This window comes from Telopea speciosissima, chromosome 1, assembly GCF_018873765.1.
Source record: "Telopea speciosissima isolate NSW1024214 ecotype Mountain lineage chromosome 1, Tspe_v1, whole genome shotgun sequence".
In the NCBI taxonomy this organism is placed as follows: Eukaryota; Viridiplantae; Streptophyta; class Magnoliopsida; order Proteales; family Proteaceae; genus Telopea; species Telopea speciosissima.
Window position 1 is genome coordinate 15,342,021 of NC_057916.1, and position 15,278 is coordinate 15,357,298.

The window sequence follows — 15,278 nt, forward strand, 5'->3', positions numbered from 1 at the left end:
TATCCTACTCCACCGACATCAAGATACATTGAAGACTTCGTTGCATTATTTGAAGCTCATCAATGTAGATTGCGATACTCTGTTTTTGACAGATTAACGAGAGAGTTGATACAAGCCTGCTCGAGGCCTCAACGCGGGGCCAGGCCTAGAGGTTTTTTTTTTCCCTCCTACAGCTCCTTCTATCGAGGGCGTTTAGCGGCTTCTGTATAGTGACTACACGGCTAACCAGCCCTTTGGAAAGACTGAAGGGACTCTCACAAGAGAACTGCTACTAGTTGAACTTCTGATCCATTACATTCTAATGAATGGATCGTTCTTATTTTTTTTTTGCAGATATCAAATCTGCAATTACTTTTGATCCTTCGATTGGATCCTCTCCAGGTTGTGGGGTATTAAAGCTCTCATTGAATAGGACCTTTGATCCTAATATGGTGCTGATCCAAGCTGTCTACCTGAAGTAATTACAAATCTCCTGCTGCTGGCTTGAGGTCTTTGGGAAATTTCTGGGTTCTCATAATTCTGAAATAACTTCAGATCTAACCAATTGTTCTGGCTGATATTTTGGGGTATTAAAGACACCTCTTCATTACTAATTCAATCTGGTTTATAGGCTGATCACTGCCTTGGATTTTGCTGCTATCAGAATTCTCCACCATTACCTGTGGTACTCTGTTTTACCACTACATGACTGGTGCCTGTTTATGTATATAATTCTTTCCTTCAATATTGCTAGCACATTGCTCTCTCTCTTGAAAGATTCTGTGGTGGTTTTTTATTGCTGATTTGTGATTCCTGGTAGTTTCTTTTATCACCATGGCTGTCTCCAAGCCCCCAGGGGACAATGTCAATGTCCAAATAACTACTATCAAATGAAACAGTGCTTCCAATTATCTTCTCTGGGCCCAGGCTGTGGAGGTTTACATTATAGCCAAACGTAAGATGGATTATGTGACTATGTCTCCACCTGATCCTACTGCTGATAATTACAAGGACTGGCAATCTGAGAATGCTACTTTACTCTGTTGGCTCTGGAACAGCATGGAACCCTCTATTGCTGCCAATGTTATGTTTCATATAACTGCAAAGGGCATTTGGGATGAGCTCAAAGAGAGTTTTTCTCAAGATAAGAATATGCCTCGTGTCTATGACTTGTATGAAAAATTCTTCCCCTTCAAGCAGAATGGGAAGTCTGTTGGTGACTACTATAGTACACTTAAAGAAATGTGAGAGGAACTTAATGTATATCAGCCACTTTCCACTGACATCAATGTTCTCAAGTCTCAACGTGCAGAATTCCTCGCTGCCAAGTTTCTATCTACGTTGGACTCTGATCTTCAGCCCATCAAGAGTCAGCTATTAGCTAGTGAGAAGATCCATCCATGAATGAGGCCTATTGCAGAATTCAGCGGATTGTATCTCCCTCCTTGGTCAAAATGTCAAACCGGATTCCACTTCCTCTTCCAAGGACAATTCGGCTTTTGTTGCTAATGGTGGTGGCCGCAGTCATGGTAGGGGCCATGGATCAGGGAGAGGTCGTGGACATGATATGGGTAGTCGTGATAATTCACCTTCTGAACCCGCTGTTTGCTGGTGTATTCATTGAGGTCGCCCCAATCATACTGTTGACCAATGTTGGTTAAAACATGACAAGCCTCAGTGGTCACAGCAGCAATTTGCCAATACCAGTACTTCTGCTTCTAAAGGGAATACTGAAGCTGTGATATCCAGTGACACTAATCACGGTCCTTCACCTGGAGGTGGTGTCCATCTCACACTGATATGATCAATCAACTCCTGAAAAGAGTTCAACAACTTGAGACATCCTTTTCCACATCTACTGCAACATTAGCTTACTCAGGTTTACCCACATGTTTCACTTCCTCATTCTCCACTTCCTAAGTCATTGACTCAGGTGCATCATCACATATGACTGGTAAGCCTCATTTGTTCTCTTCATTTCAGCAATTGGACTCTCCATCACAAGTTATTCTTGTCGATAGTTCTACTAATGTTGTTGGTCATGGTATTGTTTCCTTGTCCTCTATGCTTTCATTATCTCATGTTTTTTATGTTCCTAAAATGCCTCTTAATCTTTCATCTGTTAGCCAATTGGACTAAACATCTTAATTGCACCATTACATGCTACCCCTCTCATTGTGTTTCAGGATCTCAAGATAAAGATGATGATTGGTGGAGGGCATGAGCGGAGTGGCTTATACTATTGTGATGTTGCTTCTTCTTCTACAGCGGCGTCTATTATCCCTACTTACTGGTGTTTCTCCTCCACACTGGCACTACCGGCTAGGGCATCTTTCACTTTCCAAGCTCCAACACATGATCCCTAGTTGCAAGTCTATTTCAAGTCTTGAGTGTGAAGCTTGTGAGCTTAGCAAGCATCACCGTACTGTTTTACCATCCCATAGTGAGTCTAGGAATAAGTCTTTATTTGCTTTTAGTTCATTCATATATTTGGGGCCCATGTCGGGTCAAGTGTAGGTTAGGTTTTTATTACTCTATGTCCTTTATTGACGATCATTCTCACATGACCTGGCTGTATCTTTTGAAAGATCGTTCTGAATTATGTTTGTCTTCAAATAATTTTATAATGAATTTGGTATTTATTTGAAAATTTACTGATAGTGCTCTTGAGATTACACGACGTGAGATTTCATCCTTTTGTTCTGATCTTGGCATTATAAACCTCAACAAAATGGTGTAGCCGAACGCAAATACCGTCATTTGCTAGACATTGCTCGGTCCTTAATGAATGTTCCAAAATTTTATTGGGGTTATGCTGTGTTAACCACCTATTTTTTAATTAACCGAATGTCATCAACTGTTCTTCGTATTAAACCCCTTTTTCAATCGTCTTTCCTCATAGTTCCCCCATTTGGTTTACCTCCTCGCATTTTTGGTTGTCTGTGTTTTGTCCATAATCTCGCCTTGGACTTGATAAACTGTCTCCTCGTGCTACCAAATGTATTTTTCTAGGGTACTCCCGTACCCAAAAGGCCTACCGGTGTTTTGATCCTGTCAGTCATCAGCAGTTTGTTAGTGCTGATGTTACTTTCTTTGAGAATACTCCATTTTTTGGTGGCTCGGGTTCTGACTTAGGGTCTCTTTCTCCTAGTTCTCCACCTCTTCCTCAGCGCATTCCTCTTGAAGTGTTAGACCCCACACTTTCTACTCCTTCCGGTAAGCCACAAGGAGTGCCTTTACAGGTTTACAAGCGCTGTCCGAAACAACAAGCATCTGCTCCCACTGCTCTTCTGCCCTCACCGCATATTTTTTGCCTGAGGATCCGTCTTTTGACATGGATCTTCCTATTGCTCTTCGGAAAGGTACTCGTTCATGTACTCAGCCCTCCTTGGTTGCCTATCCTATTGCCAATTATGTTTCTGTTTCCCATCTCCTTCCTTCCCTATGTCGTTTCGCGCTATCCCTCACATCTCATTCTATTCCCACTCATTACAAAACTACTTTGTCTGACCCTGGGTGGAAAACTGCCATGGATGTGGAAATTGATGCATTGTTGTCTCGTAAGACTTGGACCTTGGTTGATTTACCTCCTGGTAAAGACCTTGTAAAGTGTCGTTGGGTGTTTACTATTAAGTATCATCCTGATGGTTCAATGGAGCGGTTGAAAGCTCGTCTGGTTGCTAAGGGCAATACTCAAACTTATTGGGTTGACTATTTTAAGATTTTTTCTCTTATAGCACGGTTATATTATGTGTGTATATTCATCTCCTTGGCCGTTAATCTTGATTGGCCTCTTTACCAGTTGAACTTCAAGAACGCATTTTGTATGATAACTTAAAGGATAAGGTTTATATGGAGCAACATCCTAGGTATCTTGTTCAAGGGGAGGACACTAAAGTTTGTGGGCTGCACAAAACTATTTATGGGCTGAAACAGTCTCCACGGGCTTGGTTTAATAAATTTAGCAAGGTTGTTGCAGTGTGTGGTTTCTCTCAGTGTTACTCCGATCACTCTGTGTTTGTTTGACAATGGGCCTCAAAAGTTACTATACTGGTTGTTTATGTTGATGACATCATTGTTTCTAGTAATGATGACTATGGGATCGCCCAGGTTAAAACTTATTTGCAACAACATTTTCAGATGAAAGAATTGGGTGACCTCCAATGGTATTGAGGTAGTTCCCAGCAAGAAAGGACTCAGTTTGTCTCAATAGGAGTATGCTTTTGATCTTCTAAATGAGACAGAGATATTAGGTTGCAAGCCTGAGTTTGTCTCAATAGAAGTATGTTTTTGATCTTTTGAATGAGACAGAGATATTAGGTTGCATGCCTATAGATACCACTATGGATCCTCATACCAAACTTGGAGCGTCTGATGAGAGAGAGTTCAAAGATAAACATCAGTATTGTAGACATGTTGGCAAACTTACATATCTTATTGTTCCCCGGCCTAAAATCTCCTTTGCAGTTGGTGTAATTAGTCAATTCATGCAGGCACCTAAGCAAGTTCATTGGGAGGCAGCTTGTCGGGTATTGAGATATATCTAAAGGGTGCACCAGAAAAGGACTTTATTGTTGTCATAACTCATAATCACATTGATATTGTTGGTTACTCTGATGTTGATTGGGCTAGAGCTGATGGTGACAGACGGTCGACTACTGGATATTGCACCTTCTTTAGATGCAATCTTGCTATGTGGAGAAGTAAGAAACAGACTATTGTTGCTCACTCCAGTGCTAAAGCAGAGTATCGAGCAATGGCACACACTGCAGCTGAGTTGATGTGGCTTCAGTCCTTTGTTCAGGAGCTTGGGTTTTCAACCACTAAACCTATGAAAATGTTCTGTGATAACCAAGCAGCCATTTACATTGCTAGCAATCCAGTATTTCACGAGAGGATGAAGCATATTGAAGTGGACTGTCATTTTGTTCAAGATGCAGTGATGAAGAAATTAATCTCCTCTCCTTTTGTCAGCTCCAATTGCCAACTTGGCAATTTGTTCACCAGAGCTCTATTTCGTAAGGTTTTTCTACAAGGGGGTTCCAAGCTGGGCATTGGTGATGTATATGTTCCAGCCTGAGGGGGAGTGTTAAGTGCATCTCGGTTTATGTTGCTGTTAGTCTATTTGTTAGTATTGGTTTGGGTTTCTTGGTAACCTGTTACTCTGGTGGGCATGTTATATATATTGCAAACCAGCTGTTGGATAAACTCAATAGTTTGGGGATCATTGTCATTGTCTGGAAGGAGCATTTGACCAGAATTTGGGAGACATCAGGCTCCCTGGTTGTGGGTTATTAATTTATTACTATTCTGCCTTGTTTGTGTCCTGCATTAGAGTTCTTTATCTACTTTGATCTGATCTGTTACTGCTGTTGATGCTATTGTGTATGCTCCTGATTATGGGATTTATGTAATGCTCATCCTTCGTGATGATAGCTAGTTATTGCTATCATATGATGATGGATTATCCTTTGGTGTTCTCTATCGGCATGATTTCATCTACTTATTTGAAGATTATTATTATCTGTTCGTGTCATCTGCTCTTGTCATCAACAACATATATATTCTTATGAAGATGCTTACTTGTGATTTTCAGCACCAAGATTCTACAGTAACCTATATTGCACTTTTATCAGTGGGGCGCAGTAACCTATTCTGCACTTTTATTAGTGGTTCACAGCAACCTATGCTACAATTTACTAGTGGTTCGAGCGACCTATGCTGCATTTTTACTTTGGCTGGCAGTTGACATTCTCTACCTCTTCTTTTGTTCATCATTGTTTGGATTTATTCGACACGAAGATTTTTCTTTACAGTTGCTGCTAATGATTGGTGTGCTTGTATTGGTATTGCTACCAGAATGAAGACCTCTCTATGGTTATTGGCGTCTATGACTGCTATATATATTCAAGACTGGTTCTGCCGGTTATATGTTCTTGCTGTTCCAAGCTGGGCCTTTGATATATATACTCCAGCTTGAGGGGGAGTGTTAAAGACTGCTACTGTGGGTGATAGGAGTTATTGTTACCGTGAGGAGTGTCCTTGTTTAGTTGTAATTGTTAGGCTATGAGTTGTAAAACATTCATTTAGTTATTTACTTTCCTTGTAATTAGACTTATACTCTTAGTAGGTTTCCTACTACGAGTCAATTGCTTTATGTTTTAAATATTGGGTTGGGGATAGACCACGATAAATATATACTGATTCCTGTTGTGTTCTAGCTCACTCCCTCTTCCTCTTCACAGGTCCTGGTTGTTAAGATCAGGTTTTGCTACAACAAGAACTCAAGGTCCTTCAATCAAGAACCAATCTTCATGATGCATCAGCCATCATTGGCTTGACAAATATGAACCATGGTGGAGGCCCAAGAAGCCTCGCTGAGGTTTCAAGTTTGATATTCACTTTTAGGCCATTCTAAGTGGCCACACAAGTGTTGGATTTAGCTACTTACTTTGTTTCTAAGCTTAGGGACAGTTTTCTTCAAAAACAGAATCTTTAGGTTAAGCCAGGTGCCCATTTTAGTGTATCTATATGGTCAATTTAGAGAGTTAGGAGTTTCTACTTTTAAAGAGTCCTAGAGTAGTAAGAGCTTCTAATTCTACAGTTCTTGTTTTCTTAAGAGCTTATATAACCAGTACATTAACAGTTTAATTAGAGCAATAGTCTCTCTCGAGTTAGGAGTTTCTACTTTAAAAGAGTCCTAGAGTAGTAAGAGCTTCTAATTCTAAAGTTCTTGTTTTCTTAAGAGCTTATATAACCAGTACATGAACAGTTTTATTAGAGCAATAAAGTCTCTACAAAACCTGTTCTCTCTCTCTCTCTCTCTCTCTCTCTCTCTCTCTCAGCCTAATCCTTTTTTTCTTCTTCTTCATTGATTCTAGTTTTGGTTTTTTTTCTTCAATACTTCAAAATTTGTCATGCTTCTATATTATTTTCTCACTCCAGTTTGCAGGAACATAGCCAGAATAGATCAACTATCAGAACCGTGCATATTTCATAATCAACAGATCAGGTAACTTTGTCATCAGTTTCTTACCTTTTCTGATTTAAAGATGTATACATGATCTATCTGGATCTGTTTAAACATTATTTAGTTCTGGTTCTATTATCCTTCTTTCAAATCACTTCCCTTTTACTTTTGCTCTGTTTTCTAATTGCCTCATAGAACCATTTTATCTAGATGTTCAGGACCTTCTGTTCTCTGAACTTCTCTTTTCATATAATCTAGTTCCTTTCTCTGCATTCCTTCTTATGCTCTGTTTTCTAATTGCCTCATAGAACCATAAATCCTAGACTATATTCTGTTTCCTATGTCTCAGCTAGAATCAGGTCTGCTGTCAATTAGTTGGTTGGATTTCTGGTTCCCTAATTGAAATTGGGAATTTTCCTTGGGCTTGCATTACTTCCTCATGATAAAATTATCAAAAAGAACAAAAATAAAAAGTACCATGACAAAGAAATAGGATCCAAGGCTCCAAGCTCAGTGCATGAAATTTGTGAATAAGATCAGACAGTTGACCAGATTGACGGCCTTCCATGCCACATATGGGAAATGCAGATCAATCCCATCTAGGAATTAGTCAACCAACAAAACCAAATCACTGTTCATTAAATATATACATGGTCTGAATCATCTGATTAATTAGACTAGTGCCCACCTCAGTTCTTTTGTGAGTTTGTGACTGCTCTGCAGAAACCAATAGCTACAATCCCCATCGTTCCATGTTTTTAAGTTCTATGCTCATAATAGAAACACTTCACCCAGAAAATTTATCAAATCAACAAAGAAATCTTACGCAATGCCTGAAAATTTAGTAAAGAGAATGCACCTGTAGTTATAGGTAGCATTTCTGGTCATTACTATATCAGAAGTCCCAATGGCTACCCATTGACCCGAATGTGAGAATTCAATTCCCGAAGTTTCCGCTGGTATGCCAATTAAACATAAGACAGTACTAACAAAAGGCAGATATCTGCGGGTGGAACTCTCACCTGGCTTGAAGAAGATGGACAAGCCGAAATCAATGGCCTTCAATGGTGAATTCTCCTTCTTGGTAGCGAAAAGGAAGTTCTCAGGCTTCAAGTCTCGGTGGATCACCCCATATTTGTGACATAGCTGAACAACCTCCACAATAGTCCGAGTGACAGTAGCAGCAGCTCGCTCCGTATAGTGACCACGAGTCACGATCCGATCAAATAGTTCACCTCCCTCACACAGCTCCATCACCAAGTGGACCGCATTGTCGTCCTCACAGGCCTCCTTCAAGCTCACAATACTCGAATTCTGAGGCAAATGCTTCATAATCGCCACCTCTCGCCTCACATCCTCGATATCCACTGCTGTCCGAAGCTTCCTCTTCGAAATGGATTTACAAGCCAAGAGCTCTCTTGTATCGCGATCAACGCAAAGGTAAGTGACGCCGAACTCACCTCGACCCAATTCTTTATCCACCACGTACTTCTCCTCGATTGCTTCCTTGGTAGTATCAGGCAAGACAGTGATGGTTTTCTTGCCTCCGGCACCAGCGTCAGCTCCAAGTTTGTCCTTTCGGCCATGATCGTGACCTGAAAAACTCGACTTCACGTCCTCCCTGGCTACCGCAGCGGGAGATCTGCAACAGTTTCCCATCTAACGGGTCCAGATTTGAGAACAGGAGACGATCCAGCAAAAGCAGGACTTCAACGAAAAACCTTGGCTAGGGTTAGGGTTTTACACCATCATGCGGACCATTATAAAGAAGAAGAAGAAGAAGAAGAAGAGGAAAAGCTGGAGAAGTACAGAAGCAAGGTAGTTCAGAGAGTACAGACTCTCACAGACTGACTGACTGACTGCGATGTGCGGAGTGCAGAAATGAAAGAGGAGAGAGATAATGTGTTCTGATTGGTAAAGAGTGATTCTGCAAAATCTCCAATGAGTGATGTGTACGGCAATGTGATTCAGTTCTGCCTTTTTAGCTTTTCTTTAAAACACTCTCTCTCTCTCTCTCTCAGACTCACTCACACTTTCTGGAGTCTGGTCGCCGGTCGTCGTGAAGCTTTGCTGGGTGACACAACGGGAGGAATACTTTTGGACTTGTGGTCGGGAAACAAGTATTTCGCTTGATGGAGTTGGAATTTGGATTTGAGTTTCACTTTTCTCTCTGGAATCTGTTTCGTTGGTGAGAACTGAACAGAGAACAGAGGAAAGGTAGAGAGACAGAGAGAATAATAATGTTTTATTCTTTGCCCAAATTTTAATAAATTAAAATATATATATATATATATATGATGGGGGATTAAGGCTTAAGGGTGTCTCTGTCTTTGCCTGCACTGGAATCAACAGGGGACCAGTCGACCAGACCGGTCACAGACCACTGATTATAAAAATTAATGCAACATCAAATGGGATTTCATTTTGGCAGCTCCAACAACCGACCCTTCACTATTTCTCTTTTCTCTTGTGTTTGTGCGTTGATGTTGCCTTATGACTGAAATTGATTTTAAGAAATTGAGGAGTAATTTGTAGAAATGTAAACTGATCGGATGAGCTTGAATCAGATCTCATGGCCAAATACGGATATCCCCAAATGATACAAATACAAATCGAATTGGGATTTTTGACTAACCTAGATTTTCTGACTTCCTCACCTAACAGATATTATTCACACTCTCAATCCATGTGTCTTAGTTGTTGTAGTTTCATTATTCTCATTTCTTCACTCCTTCGAACTTATTGAATCTTCAAAAACCCTCAATATCATTAGTTATTTAATTTTTTATTATTAATTGGTTATCTTTTTAGATTGATTAATTTTTTTCTTGGGTTATTCGAATATCTTTCCAGCTATCCTTAAATAGATATGAATACCCTATTTGAATACAGATGCGAATCAAATTCGAATTTTCGAATATCCCTTGTCATCCCTATAAATATACAATTTGTATGGTTGGTTGGTTTAGTGATGGGCTTTGGACCTGCAAAAATTACTAAAATTTGATAAAAATTCTACCGCAAAATGCAGCAAGCATTTACACGGTTCTAAAGGATTCAAGGTTGTAAGCTTACCATGTTCTACTTGTAGGTGGGAGATCAAACTGGTAGGGCTGTAAATGGATCGGATTCGGCTCGGATAGTGCTATATCCGCATCCGCATCCGATTAGCTATTGGACGGATTCGGATAATCCTAAACAGATACGAACACGGATACGGATCGGATATTTTATCCGTTTACATGTAAATATAGCTTTTCGGATAGCTATAGCCTATTCATATTCGCATTCATTTAGATTTCGGACGGATTCGGATAGTGCTAAACGAATACAAACACGGATACGGAAACGGATTTCGGCTATTCATTTACACCCCTACAAACTGGTAGCTCTGACCCACAGTAGTAAGCTTGACCAGCTCAGGTGCTTGACTCCTACAGTCCTACCAAATCATAGAACCAATCAACTCGAATCCTTGGCCCCAGATCCTAGAGTGTCTATTTCCGTAGACAAAAACAAACTTTAAAATCTAGAAGGACTATATGAATATCATGATCAAATTTTGTGGGCAGAAGAGAGAGAGAGAGGGATCAAATGTTATGTTTTTTAACCGTCCTTATCTTCCAATATGAAAAAAGGTTATTCTTATGGGAATGAGGAAGCACTAAGGGGCCATTTATTTCGCGGGGAGGATGGGGTGGGAATGTTGTGGGATTGGTCTCACAGTATAATGGATTGGGGAACAAAGGTGGGATTTTACTTTTTCCAGGAATAGTAACCAAAGTCCTTTGTTTTTTATGGGACTTTGAATAGCATAGAGGTGGGATTTTCAAATGCCACATCAGCAGACTAAGCATTTAATATTATTCCCTGAGCTTTTGTAAGTTCACCTCCCCAGATTAAACAAACAAGGTTAGAGTGGGATTTTGAAATGCCACATCAATACTTTCCCACCCTTATTTTTCCTACCCCACTAAGTCCCCGTTAAAACAAAGGGATAGGGCATAAGCAATCTCCAAACGGTCGTAAAACCTACAAAGATAAATTGGGTCCAATCATGGTTCGAGATTGAATCCAGCCCAGCTTATCTGTAAAATCTACAAATACAACTTGGGCCCAATCATGGTTCGAGATTGGATCCAGCCCAGCTTATCTGTAAAATCTACACATACAACTTGGGCCCAATCATGGTTCGATATTGGATCCAGCCCAATGTGGGCTGTACTTTAAAGACCATGTTTTTATTTACTCAGTTCTCTGCCCCAATTTGGTTTTCTTTGTCAAGGTTCTTCTCACTGGGATTTCTTTGGACTTTCAATCTATCTCTTTCTAGAGTATACCGATACCTTGTCGATCTTGGAGCGGGTAACAATCTCGGCCTCTACATCAGTTGTCCGAAGAGAGTACATTTGTGTATAAAAAAGAAAGGAGAGAGAGAGAGAGAGAGATAATTTACATTACATACATCCATCCACATGATTCATTTTAATCACATTACCACTAAACATTGCATATATTTGATCCTTTAATTCCATTTATATATTTAAATTAACATTTATAAAACAATCATTAATTTAACAAACATTTAGTTTATTAACATATATTATCTCACACATAACATGTGTGTGTGCATCTTATGCAAATGTAATTTTTCATGCCCTAATGATTCCCTAATAATTTTAATCTCATTTGTTATTAAGGGTTCAAATATGCATGGGCCGACAATGGTTTCAAGAAAACCCAAAGAATGCGTATGTGTATAAAACCAACTTAATGACCCACTATATGTAAAGTAGAGTTTTTTTTTTTTTAACTGAGAGCTAAAGTAGTGCTTACTGCTTAGCACTTAAGTTACAAACCCATTTCGGCCCAATGTACCAAACAACATTCATGGCCCATGGGGCAAACCACCTCACACATTCAAACTCTATGTCACTAACAAATGAGATTACCCCAAAATCCCCAAGTAAAGACCCATTTGAGTTCAAACAAACTTAGGCCCAAACCAGTTTTAGGGAAAAAGAATCCAATTCTGTTTTAATAAAACTTGGCTTAAACTTGATGGGCTAAACTTCCAAAACTGATTTAATTGCAAAAGCCTAAAACATATTTAAAGTCCCGCCCAAAACAAGGTGTTAATACAAACCAATGACAATGGCTTTATAAATGGGCCAGAAAAAGAACTTTTGTTATTTTTTTAAAACAAAAAATGGGGCTAGGCAAGCCTGAGATGGATTGGCCTGGCCTGGGTTTATAACCCAAGCCAATAAAAGCCTAAATCCTCAAAAAGTGTTTTTGTAAAATTGAAATGGACTTGAGCCCACACCATTTGAAAAACAAAATTCATATATAAAGAAAAATGTCATAAACCAAAAACATGGTCTATAAGCCTGCCCCCTGCTCCTTACCCGCTTGACCAACCCCACCTTGCTTCCTGCTACGAATAGAGAAGCATTGCATAAATCAAATATAAAAAAAAAGGAGAGAAAGAATGCCACCTGGTCATGCAGCACAGGTCGTCCCTGCACTCAGACACAGTGTTGTTCATAATGACCATTGCATCCCGTGGAAAGATGGAAATGACTAAGGATGCGACAGTCATTTTGCACACCTTTGTATCTAGAAACATGAACGGCTGTGTGACCGAGTGGCATTCTCTTTCGCATAGAAAAATTTTCTACAAAACTTAAGAAGTTGCAAAAGAACCGAAACCTCCCTCTCTTTTCTGTCTCTCCTTTTTCAGCCTTGACTACAGGCCACCCGTGGCCTACCAGATCACATTTTATAAGTTCTGTAATTATAAGGAAGAGAGAAGTCTCTCCCAAATAATTACAATTGATCCACCTTCTCTCCCCTCACCTCAAATCGCCCTTCTCTCTCCATTGCATGTGTCTGAGTCATTGAGAGAGAGGTTGAACAAGGATTTTGAGAAAAATCTTCTTCTTCGAAATTTTCGTGTTGACAGAAAGCTTTGCTACAATGGTGGAAATGACTGACTGTGAAAGGGCTAAGAACGCGTGAAGGTTTTGTATTAGTGAGGATTAAGATAATCATGTTTTACCTTCCTTTTGTTGATTAAAATTCTAGAATGGTTGTCAATATCGGTAGAAGAATTCCTATCCATTTCTGTCCAACAATTCCTTATGACTTTGCGGAGTACAAGGCTGCCATGGACCTTACATAGGCGCGTTGGCCCTGCTGGCCAAAAAATAAAATTTTAATGGATTCACTTTGAATTCTCGAGAAAAAAGATCATCTTCCATGTCATCTCCCTAATCTTGATGTGAGATTTCATCTCTCATCAAGATCCCTATACAATAGATATTATTCAAAAGATTATGATCAATAATAAAAATGTTACATAATGTAAATGTGTCAAATAAATAGAATCATAAGAAAATTCATAAATAAAACAAATGGGTTGAACCGATGGGGAAGGAGTAGGATCCCCTTAGGATTCTACCTAGCATGTCACGTGTCAGGTCAATATCACATTCCCAATATGATATTTACCGCTACATACACAACTAGGTAGGTATAATCAAAGTCTCCCAATTTGAATAACTAATTATGCATCGGTCTCTCTCTCTCTCTAAAACAATATCATATAGCAGACTATAAGACATGTATAAAATTGTTGTCAAAACCCTAGTATATCAAAAGTCCAATTTCGGAGATTCTGTAATTTCGATTAGACCCTTAAAACATTTCTACAATTTTTCTAAAAATAAATAATTTTAAAACTTTATAAATATTTACCAAAATACCACCAATTTCGGATTTGTCCAAATTATATATTCTCTCTCTCTCTCTCTCTCTTTGATATTCTCCTAATAAGGGTAGTGGATTTCAAGTTGGAAGTCTCTTTAAATATATAGTCAAGGAGACATCAAATGTTGGTTCACAAAAAATCATAATGCGTAACCACAACAAGGACCCCTCAAGGTCAAGGGACTGACCGTACACTACACACGAGAACTCCATTCCAAATCAATAGACAATAACACACAAGCGAAATTCTCGTATGATCCGATTCAATGTACACACCGTATATAAATTCGCACTAGTGCCATGAAATCTTCATTCCTAAATACACACAATACGGAGACCATATGAACAGGGTGTTTATTCTCATTCCTAGTCATAAACAAGTTTAGATTAAAAACTATGGACTACTAAGGCTCATTTATTAATTCATGCAAATTTTAGTTTATTTAATCCATATAAATATGAATTTGATGGGAAGCAAAGGAATGCTCAAGCTTCCCAGGTCTCTCTCCCTCCATTTAGATCATAGAATAAATACCTCCCCCAAAGTGTGGCCTATGCCACCACTCTCATGAGTCCATCTCTCTTTTTCTCATATGAAAGTACACCTCTGCCTCCTTGTTTTGAGGAGGATAGAGATAGACACATGAGAATACTGGCGTAGACCTCATTCCCTAATAGAAAACTGCTTTCCAAAAAAAAAAGAAAAAAAAAAAAAAAAAGAGAGAAATTTGCTCCTTTTACAAATCTACCCCTGCAGCGAGAATGAAACTATTTTTGGTTGTACAGTTCAGTGTTTTTTTCCTTTCCCCTACAAATTAACCTTTTAAACAGAAAAGAAAGAGTGATTAGATTCGGACTGGGGAAGTCCACGCACTTATCAAGGACCCATATAGAAAGATCCTGCGTACGAAAAGGAAACCCTCAAAAACTTATCAGATCGAACAAATAAAGTCTTTAGATTGGATCTAACCCATCTGATTTCCGACGGGTGATGGAAACCATCCATCACTTTGACCACTTTTCTTTTCCTTCTCTCTCTCTCTGCCAGGGTTTTAGTAATTGGCATTGTATCAATACTGATCCGATATCGATTCGGATTAAATAGATTTACCCTATATTTTTACTTTTATGGGATTCACAGGATTAATCAAAAATCAATATGGATCTCCACCGATACTGATACGAGTGGGCCAGTGATTCTCCATTCAAAGCATCATCGTTCCAGTGGAGTGCGGGGAAGCGTACGAATGCATCCGCGTGCAGGTTTGTCACCAGCTCGACTTCACGTGAAAACGCCTATGCACCATTCGCTGTAAGGGTGTCGGTAAAGCGGTGGGGCCCATGACTGGATTTCATTTCTTAAAAAATTCCAGTTTGATGCCTTCCATTGGAACTTGGAAGGGGGCCGCTCCCATATGCCGTTTTTTTCTCTTCTGATTTTAGAGGCTCGATGTTAGGCCCGAGGACAAGAATAGGGACCCACGAAGCAGAACTGTGTTCCGTCGTTCCGTAGAAGACCAGATGTGAAAACGAACGGCCCCGATCTAATAATGAGTGG

At 39.5% G+C, this 15,278-nt stretch overlaps 1 protein-coding gene across 1 annotated transcript in view; it reads right to left on the reverse strand.

Annotated features, from left to right (window-relative positions):
* The window catches only part of LOC122671046 (calcium-dependent protein kinase 13-like), a 31,469-nt gene extending 22,744 nt beyond the window's left edge, over window positions 1-8,725 (reverse strand). The window contains exon 1 of the mRNA XM_043868140.1: window positions 7,972-8,725. Coding sequence (XP_043724075.1) covers window positions 7,972-8,608 — 637 coding nt within the window. The 5' untranslated portion in view covers window positions 8,609-8,725. The remainder of the gene's footprint in view (window positions 1-7,971) is intronic.
* Between the last annotated feature and the right edge of the window lie 6,553 nt (window positions 8,726-15,278).